The sequence below is a fragment of the Podarcis vaucheri genome, assembly GCF_965113315.1.
Source record: "Podarcis vaucheri genome assembly, chromosome: 14".
NCBI lineage: Eukaryota > Metazoa > Chordata > Lepidosauria > Squamata > Lacertidae > Podarcis > Podarcis vaucheri.
The window spans coordinates 15831125-15841221 of NC_138752.1; the positions used below are offsets into that span (position 1 = coordinate 15831125).

At 48.6% G+C, this 10097-nt stretch overlaps 1 protein-coding gene across 2 annotated transcripts in view; it reads right to left on the reverse strand.

The window, feature by feature from the left end:
* The window catches only part of FSD2 (fibronectin type III and SPRY domain containing 2), a 29337-nt gene extending 19810 nt beyond the window's left edge, over positions 1-9527 (reverse strand). The window contains exons 1-5 of one of the 2 annotated variants that reach the window (XM_082198500.1): positions 9403-9527; positions 8252-8497; positions 3394-3744; positions 2345-2440; positions 753-986 (exon numbers count right to left, since the gene is read on the reverse strand). In XM_082198500.1, coding sequence (XP_082054626.1) covers positions 753-986; positions 2345-2440; positions 3394-3711 — 648 coding nt within the window. In that variant the 5' untranslated portion in view covers positions 3712-3744; positions 8252-8497; positions 9403-9527. The remainder of the gene's footprint in view (positions 1-752; positions 987-2344; positions 2441-3393; positions 3745-8251; positions 8498-9402) is intronic. The other variant, XM_082198501.1, reaches the window with a different exon arrangement.
* Between the last annotated feature and the right edge of the window lie 570 nt (positions 9528-10097).

The window sequence follows — 10097 nt, forward strand, 5'->3', positions numbered from 1 at the left end:
TACCCGTGTATAAGACGAGCCCCAATTTTAAACCTAAAAACCTAGTCTTATACATGGAAAAATACGGTACATCTATTTAAACACACACACACTCAAGAACCAAAAAGCAGTAGGCTTTTTAGTAACTGCTGAATAAAATGTGTCAGGTAGGCCATTTGTATAATCCTCATAATATCGCTTGGAGTTTCGCAGAAAACAACTGCCAGAACCTCAGTTTCTACCAGAAGTCACATTCAGAGGTTTGGCAGGGCCTTGGACGTCGTTCTGAGACCTTGCAGGGTCTTGAAGGTCACATCCAAGTCCTCACAAGACCTCCGAAGGTCCTCTGGGAGGTTGCGTTGGGGCTCCGACATAGCTTTCGGTAGAAACTAGAAGTCACGTCAGAGTCCCATGTTGTGGGTGCTAAGCACCCACAATTTTGGGTGGGTGCCCTGGCACCCAGGGCCCCCTAGACCTGGCGCCTATGATCACAGTTCCCTCTAAAGAATTCTGGGAACTGCAATTTTTTAAGGGTACTGATTGTTAGGAGACGCCTCACAGAGCTACAATTCCCAGCACTCTTAACAAACTACAGACTCCAGGACTCTTTAAGGGAAGTGGGATAAAATTAATAAATCTCATTTAATTTTCATTTGCTTACAATCTCATTTGCATTCATCAACTGACTCTCAAAACAAAACAAAACAGATTTGAGGTTAAAGACTAAATAAGCATTTCATCACTGGTCATTCCCATCGCCTACATCTCCTTACCTTGATCGCATTCACTTTATTTTCACCTTGGCTGAGATCCTCAATGGTTTCCATCAGGTCTTTACATGTGTCCAGGTTGCCTCCACAGCTGACCAGCTGCTCATACAATCCTTCCAGCTTCTCCTTCTTTTCTTCCCCCAAAGCCTGCATGACTTCCTCATACCTTTGCTCAAGGGTCAGCATGAGATCATTGTAGCCCCTCTCCAAGTTCTGCTCCTGCCTAGCAAAATTCTCCTGGAAAGAGAGCATTTCAGGGTTGGAATGGGTTTGCTGAGCAGTTGCCACCCAAAAGATCCACGAAAGGACCTACACGACAAACCTGCCCGGATTTTATAATACCAGTTCAGCCATAATAGGTTTTTTTTTTTAAGAAGCAGATTTTCCAGCTGCACAAATTTCCCACCAGACACCCCACACTAAAAACAGAGAAATCTGAATTAACACAAAGCGCGCTTTGCTCTTGGAATCAGTGGCAGTTTCTCCATAGGAGTCGGTTGTTGTTATCTACTACGCAGCAACGGTTCATTTATGGGTCTGTCTTAATTCAGTAACCTGAACAAACATAAACCCCTGCATTGCAAAATGGGACAATCTACAAAAAGGCAAACACAACATGCTGGCTAATAACTTAGTAAATATATAATCGGTATGATGTCATTCAAAATATACGAATAAGCCACTTCAAAATAATATATATATCATACAACACATCTCACAAAAAATACAAGTAACTGCAAGTTGTTATATGTATCAGAGTCAAACAAAGGTTCAAACAACCAATGCATAGCTTAGAGATGTTTTCCTTTGAGACTTGTGTGAGACGCCTTCCGTTGAGAGATGGTTTGGTGTTCATTGATTGTTTTAACCTTTGTTTGACTCTGATACATATAACAACTTGCAGTTTCTTGTATATTTTGTGAGATGTGTTGTATGATATACATATTATTTTGAAGTGGCTTATTCATATATTTTGAATGACATCATACCGATTATATATTTACGAAGTTATTAGCCAGCATGTTGCATTTGCATTTTTGTAGATTAATTCAGTAACCAACAGAGGTGCAAAACTTCAAGGGTATTTACAAAGACAACCCAAACATTATCTGCCTGAAGATGAAGAAGGAGGAGAGCAGATTTCAGCCCCAAAGAAGAAGATATTTTAACATGGTTTGGCAGTTTAAGGAGAAGTTCAGTATGGATGGGGCTTGTCTGATCTCAACTGGTAGGAAGTCCCATAAAATTTGGCCCATAATCCTCAACCTGTGGTTTCTAGTGGATACGCACCATGGGGGACTTCTAACAGTGACTCCCCTGAAGACCTCTGTGACTGAGCAGGGATGTAAGGAATCAGGTCATCCTTGAAGTATCTTGGGTCCAAATTACTAACTTAATACAAGAACCTTGAACCCGGTCTTGTAGCATGTGAGCAGCCAGTGCCAACCTTTGAGTACTAGAATTACCGGTATGTGCTGGCAATAGTCTATCTCCAACAACCGTCCAATCGCAGCATTTGGCAAACCCAAAGGTAGCCCCACAATCAAGTATTGAGGTCCCATTCTTGAGGTTTCCAATGCATGAAGATGTCTCACCTCGATGGTGATAAAAATTTCCTCCAAGTGGCTAGAAAAGCTCTCCAGGTGAGTGATCTGATCTTCCAGTCTGCATACGTTTTTCCGAAACTCATCCTATTCAAGAAATGACAGTGTTTAGCATACTAGATTATCGTGGAAAGAGAAACCCCCTCCTTCCTTTTTTTATATAATATTTTTTTATTAATTTTAACATATAAATTATAAAATGTACCACAAAACTTATCACTTATACAATCTTTTTAGACTTCCGTCAGCACCTCTGATAATCCACCGTTTTAACCACTTCTTATGCATTTCTTAACTTTATATTGCCTTTACATCTCTTAACAAATCATACTTCCCCTTCTCCATTTTTACAATACTTCTAATAATACTCCTCACAAAACTTCTTGCAACCCTACAAACGTCGTCTGTTCTTCACAATTACTTTTCAAATAATCTGCAAATTTACTCCAGTCTTCTGTGAATTTCTGGTCTCGCCAGTTTCGAATCCTTCCTGTTAGTTTATCTAATTCTGCATAGTCCATTAACTTCATCCTCCATTCTTCAATCATCGGTAACTCTTCTTGCTTCCATTTTTGGGCCAATAATATTGTTGCTGCTGTTATTCCATATAAAAAGAGCTTACATTCCTTTCTATTTATGTCACTCCCCACAATGCCCAATAAAAATGCTTCTGGTTTCTTTATAAATGTATATTTCAACATTTTTTTCAACTCATTATATATCATCTCCCAGAAGCATTTCACCTTTTTACACTCCCACCACATGTGATAAAATGTTCCCTCTTTTTCTTTACATTTCCAACATTTATTACTGACTTTATACATTTTCGCTAGCTTGACAGGTGTAATATACCACCTATACATCCTTTTCGTCACATTTTCCTTTAGGGCATTGCATGCAGTAAATTTTAAACCTTCCTTCCATAATTTCACCCAATCACTCAGCTGTATATTGTACCCAAAATCTTTGGCCCAGTGAATCATAACCGACTGAAAGCCCCTCCTTCCAGACTGGATTGACTGGTTTTTCATTGTCCCCACCTTTGCAATTTCCACCACGCTGCTAAGAGGAATGACCTCGTGCTCACTGTGGTCGCCACTCTGCTGACCATCGGCTCTGATCGGGACGCAGCACGTAATGCAGTATGTATCTTCCCCTTTGTCGCTCTCTCTTGCGTTGCCCACGGAAGGCAACCTTTGCTCCTCTGCACCTTGAGTCTTGCTGGTTTCGCACAAGCCCAGATCTCGCCTCCGGAAGGGCTCTTCCGGAAAGAGCTCCAGGTCTTCAGCTGAGTCATAAAGCTCCAAGTGGTAGAATCTGGGGGGTTCTGCCTCGTTCTCTTTGGATCCCGTGTCCATTGCAGGAGCGAGAAGGCGGGATGCCAATCTATCCTGCAGAGAGAGTTGTTTGGGTTATGAGCAGTGAGGAACAAAATGCCACAAGATGTTCAGAACAGGCAGAGGGAGAGCTGCGTGGCCACAATGACACAGGAAGGAAGAACAAAATACAGTGGTACCTCGGGTTAAGAACTTAATTCGTTCCGGAGGTCCGTTCTTAACCTGAAACTGTTCTTAACCTTCAGTACCACTTTAGCTAATGGGGCCTCCTGCTGCCGCCGCGCCACCAGAGCACGATTTCTGTTCTCATCCTGAAGCAAAGTTCTTAACCCAAGGTCCTATTTCTGGGTTAGCGGAGTCTGTAACCTGAAGTGTCTGTAACCTGAGGTACCACTGTATAGGCACTTTTAATAAGCAGGAGGAGTTACTTTTGTGTAGCAAAAAAGCCAAAGTCCTGGGGCATCTTAAAGATTGAAATCAGGGATTTTTGGTTGTTGTTCTTAGCCTGGGGGCCACAAGACATTCTGTGCAATGTTTCGGGGGCCTAATGACCAGTGGTGGGCAAGGCCAGAAGAAAACGTAGGCAGAGCAACAACAAAAACCTTGCCTTTGTACAGGTCCCCTCACCTTAGTACAGGTCCCCTCACCCGGGCCCTCATAGTGACCCGGCTAAGGGACGGGAGTTTGACGCTCCCTTCGTGCCAACCCCCGCCACGTCACCCCTGCCCGGCCAATCCGTGCCGGCAGGGGGCATGACCACAGGTAATTTAAACCGCGGCGTGGCTTCCCACTCTCGCCTCCACGCCAGATCTCCTTACCCATCCACCCTCTTTTTAAGTTTTGCTTTGACATGACCTTGCTATGGAGAAATGTCGGCCGCCTTGGTGTTGGGGCCGGGTAGGAATTTTTCCACTTGGTGAATTGGCATCTGCCATTGGGCTCTCGCCTGCCTTGTAGCCATCATCACAACTTTGTAAGGTTGGGCACTGGGAAAGCCTTTGTTTAAGGGAGGGGGGGTTGTAGCCTCTGCCTGCCTCTCTTCGATAAGGGCATCCTGATAAAGGGATCTGGGGGTGTGGATTCTGTCTGAAGCCCAGGTGTGCGCTAGGGCCATGCCACTACCCCAATGGGAACCCCTCGGATTGCCCCTATTTGATGTAAGTCATAAGGGTTCCCCCTTCTGGTGGTTTGCCCTTAGTTTGACTCCCTGCAGACGGGCGGGAGTCAAGATATAGCCTGGTTTCACCCAATGCCTAACCCAGTGTTTCCCAACCTTTTTTGGGCAAAGGCACACTTGTTTCATGAAAAAAATCTCGAGGCACACCACCATTACAGCCCCGTGACGTCAGCGCGCAGCGTCACGCCGGGAGGGACATGAATTGCTAGCAAATTACATAATCACCTCCTTGAGGGCTGGCTCATCTTCTCCGAAGGCAGAACCCCATTAATTAACAGCACAGACTCACACCATAGCCAAGACGAGGGGGGAAAACCTCAGTCATGCACAGTCATGCACATGTGGGGGCTAAATGAGGACGAAGACCGGGCAGAGAGCAGGGTTCAAATCACCCCACCTGGCCAGGACAATCCCTGGGTGCTCCCTTGGGCCACTCGCCTGACCCACCTCGCAGGGCTGTTGTTGCGAGGATAACACAGGGAGAACCACGCGCGCCCCCGGGAGCTCCTTGGAGGAGAAAGCGGGCGATGAATGCAATGCACGAAATATATGAGAGGCGACCAGGTTTTGCAGGTGAGGGGCCCCCGCCAGCCTCCGCTTCCAACACCCGGCGCAGCGACGTCGAAGTTTCCCCCCGGCTCGGCTCGGGGAGCGGCGCTGCTCCCCCCCGGCTCCCCTTCGCCCTCCCGGCTCTCTCTGCCGCCCAATGGGGACCCCCCTCACCTGCCAAGTCCGGAGCGCCGGTGGAAGTTGCATGCATGCATGCAGGGCGCCGCGTTGCCATTGCATTGCACTGCACTCCATGCAACGCCTGCACGCATGCATTGCCTTGCACGCCCGCCAAGGGGTCTCCCTGCGGTCCGATGCGTCCCCTCCGGCGCGGATGCAGCATTGCAAAAATAAACCCCCCCGACGCAGCCCTACCTGGGGGGCAGACTCCGCCTCCGCCGCTCCGCCTCCGCGGGGATCCCCGGGCTCCATCCTGCCGCCCGATCTCCGCGGGGGCGCAGGCAGGCTGCACGGGGTCTGCGCGGAAGAGCCCCTGCCCGCCCGGCCGCCGCCGCCGCGCTCATTCCATGGCCGGGAGAAGAGTGCTTCAAACAAAACGCCCGGCCCGCCAGGCCACGCTGGGAAACGTAGTTCGCGCACCCCGCGCGGGCGCGGAGCCCAAGGGCGAGGGGACTATGGATCCCGGCAGCCCCCACGCCGGGGACAGAGGGGGAGAGGCCGGGTGCAGGGATGGAGGGACGGGTGGCCGAGCGAGTGAGTGAGTGGCAGCCACCAAGCCTTGGCCGAGAGCCAGGAAGGGCCTCCCTGGAGGAGGAGGAGGAGGGAGGCGCCGAGCGGGAGGGAGGGAGGGAACCCCAGGGGTCATAGTGACGGCGCCCCAATCGAAAATTTGACTTTTTTAAAAAAAAAATCTTTCAAATTTTTTAATTTTTCCCGCGGCACACCAGGCAACATCTCGCGGCACACTAGTGTGCCACGGAACAGTGGTTGGGAAACACTGGCCTAAGCCAAACCGCTCACATCTGTAACCAATACAGTGGTACCTTGGGTTACATACGCTTCAGGTTACATACACTTCAGGTTACAGACTCTGCTAACCCAGAAATAGTCCTTTTCAGTGCAGTTTCAACAAAAACCCAGAAATAGTACCTTGGGTTGAGAACTTTGCTTCAGGATGAGAACAGAAATTATGCTCCGGCGGCGTCGCGGCAGCGGGAGGCCCCATTAGCTAAAGTGGTGCTTCAGGTTAAGAACAGTTTCAGGTTAAGAAGACCTCTAGAACGAATTAAGTACTTAAGCAGAGGTACCACTGTACAGTCATGGCCTGTTTAAGCCCATAATCCAAAACGCTCATGGTGTGTTTATTAATCAGTGCGGAACTACAGGACACGCAATGGGCTTGTTTCCTCATTTGAACACATTCTTGTCTATCATGCAGTGGCGTAGCTAGTTGCTTGGGCGCCCGTGGCGGCACAAATGCCCTGCACCTGGGGGTGGGGCAAGAAGTCCATGGGGCGGGGCAAGCCAGGGCAGAGCACGCTGCGCAGAACTTCCACAGAGTCCACAAGCCCCACATTGCCGTTTCGGGCAGCGTGGAGCCTGCAGGTGCCTGAGCCACTGCGTCACTCCCCAGGAGAGGTGTGTGGCTCAGGTGCACTGCAGGCCCAGGCCCCACGTTCACTGCCCTCAGTGATGACACCCGGGGCGTCCCCCACCCACTGCACCCCACTTCCTACGCCACCACTATCATGCAAGTAGCCACACAAGAACACTCAAAGAGGATGCAAAGCAGGACTGATGGAAAATGTGGCTCAGTAGAGTGTTTGGCGTTAAAGCTATGGTTTTCCCAGTAGTGATGTATGGAAGTGAGAGCTGGACCATAAAGAAGGCTGATCGCCGAAGAATTGATGCTTTTGAATTATGGCACTGGAGGAGACCTTTGAGAGTCCCATGGACTGCAAGAAGATCAAACCTATCCATTTTGAAGGAAATCAGCCCTGAGTGCTCACTGGAAGGACAGATCCTGAAGCTGAGGCTCCAATACTTTGGCCACCTCAGGAGAAGAGAAGACTCCCTGGAAAAGACCCTGATGGGGGGAAAGATGGAGGGCACAAGGAGAAGGGGAAGACAGAGGACGAGATGGTTGGATACTGTTCTCGAAGCTACAAACATGAGTCTGACCAAACTGCGGGAGGCAGTGGAAGACAGAAGTGCCTGGCGTGCTCTGGTCCATGGGGTCACGAAGAGTCGGACACAACTAAACAACAAAAGGGTGTTTGGCCTGAGGAGAGTCCCGATAACCTTATAAAGAGGCCTGGAGTGAGCAACAGAGACTTAAGACTCCAGGACTGGCATGGACCTCTGTCCCCCAACAAGTTGCCAACTCTGGGTTTTGTCGCTGTGCCCATTCACCCTCTACCACAAGTGGCCTTCCAGTGGCCTTGCTGACCAAGGATCCAATTCAGGCCATTAAGAGAATTTCACGATAGTATAAACTTTACACTACAAAGCCATACATTTTGTTTCGGGTGTTTTTTTTTTACAAACATGTAATTTCAATTTACAAAGCATGAATGCACTTTCAAAACTACTGCATGCAGAAATATGCTCTCGTTATCTTTTTATGCCGCAGTCCAATTGCTCACACTTGTCTAAGTTTATTGAGCAGCATTTATTAAGCTGAAGCAAAAAGTGTCGTGACGCACAAATAAAAGACGCACAAGGGAAAGGGCACAAGGAGGAAAAAGGAGGAAAATGGAAAATAAGAATCAAGACTCAGGCACCCATTTTTAAACAATCGCTCCTACACTGAACAGCTGCGCCAGTTCAATCTACCATAATAAAAAAGGAGAATCTTGCTGTTCTGAAACTTGCCTTCTGTGTAAAGATTCCACAATTTCTTCTGGTGCCCAGATAGCAGTAAACTTCACATTTGTCTCTCCTGACAAACCTTGATTTTCATACGAAGGCAGTTCTCTGCCAGGTTTCTAGATGGGCGACTGCGGACTTTTTGCTGTAACACGAGACAGCCGCTTCTTTCTGAGAGGGATGTCAGCAGCGATGAGCAAAAGCGACAAATATAGACCACCACCAGCTCTCGTTGCAGGGGAAGATCCTAAACTGTCACGAAGGAGAATGTCAGAAGCTGCTGGGAAAAGTTTGAAACCCCCTTGGGACCCATTCACAACATCCCTCCACCGTTTATTTCCCTGTATTCCCAGTTTTCAGGCTGTTGCTCAGCGAGTCAAAATGCCATCACATTTGCACATCAGGAAAGTTTCAGCCAGGGCCAGATGAAGACATGCTTAGAGCCTAGGTTATGGCAGATTTAAGAGGTCCCATAACGTTATCCAAAGACGGAAGTCAATGAAAGTAGAATAACCTTTGATGTCTGTGCATAAGCCAGGAAAGAGGCAATGGTGGAATCAGAGCCAGGCTGAGACATTTTGCTGCCACAAAAGCTCCCCCCGCCCCCAATCTGTACTCCCTCCCCCTAGCACCATACCTGGCCCTGCCATCACAACTGCACCCTCACCTGTGGCTGTACCCGTGTTGCTGCCACAAGACAACAACAGCACTGAGGATGCAGTTGCAGTAGTGAGGGCAATGGCCCCTCCAGGTGGCAGGTAAAGGTAAAGGGGCCCCTGACCATTAGGTCCAGTCGTGGACGATTCTGGGGTTGCGGCTCTCATCTCACTTTATTGGCCAAGAAAGCCGGCGTACAGCTTCTGGGTCATGTGGCCAACATGACTAAGCCGCTTCTGGTGAACCAGAGCAGCACACGGAAACGCCATTTACCTTCCCGCCAGAGCGGTACCTATTTATCTACTTGCATTTTGACATGCATTCCAACTGCTAGGTTGGCAGGAGCAGGGACCGAGCAACGGGAGCTCACACCGTCATGGGGATTCGAACCGCCAACCTTCTGACTGGCAAGTCCTAGACTCTGTGGTTTAACCCACAGCGCCACCCACGTCCCCCAGGTGGCAGGGGGAGAACTCAAATCGCCAGGTGGGTGAGAGTACCTTTGACAAAAGCCAAAATTATTACAAGAATTGCACACGCAGCTTGCAGGCTCCTGCTTGGCAGTAACCAGCTGCAAATTCTAGCATAGACTCTCTGGTGCGGTGGCTCTCCTCCCCTCCTCCCCTTTCCCAATTAACCTCCATCTCCAGGGCTCAGTCATGCTTAATGACATCACCGTGGCCTGGCCCCCTCTGTGACATCACCAGGGACCACCTTTAGACCTCAGATTTGGGCCCTGAAATCTCAGGGACTGGGATGTGTGCAGCGGTCACAGAATGTCGGCCGGTTGTTTGTGGAGGGATGGAGGCGGCAGAAAGGAAACTGAGTCGGAGGGGAAATGCTGTGTAGGAAGGCGTGGCTGGCTGGCTGGCTGGCTGGTGCAGTGAACAGGAACACTGCAACATTTTGTTGTTGGCTTCACTGGTAGTTCTATCAATTAGACTGGGAGACAATTTTATCAGAAGCAGATCAGAGGACAAGGTATAAATGGCCAAAACAGATCCAACAGTAGTTGTGTTAAATTATTTAAAAGGATATGTGGACAAGGAGGGCATCGAAATTGTTACCAACCTATTCATAGCGGCAATAATATCCATATTATCTTATGGTGGTCATTACGACTGATTCTTTAGAATCTGTTGCCTCTATAGCAAAAATAACTTATTATATACACCTGAGAAGGGAAGCAGGCACA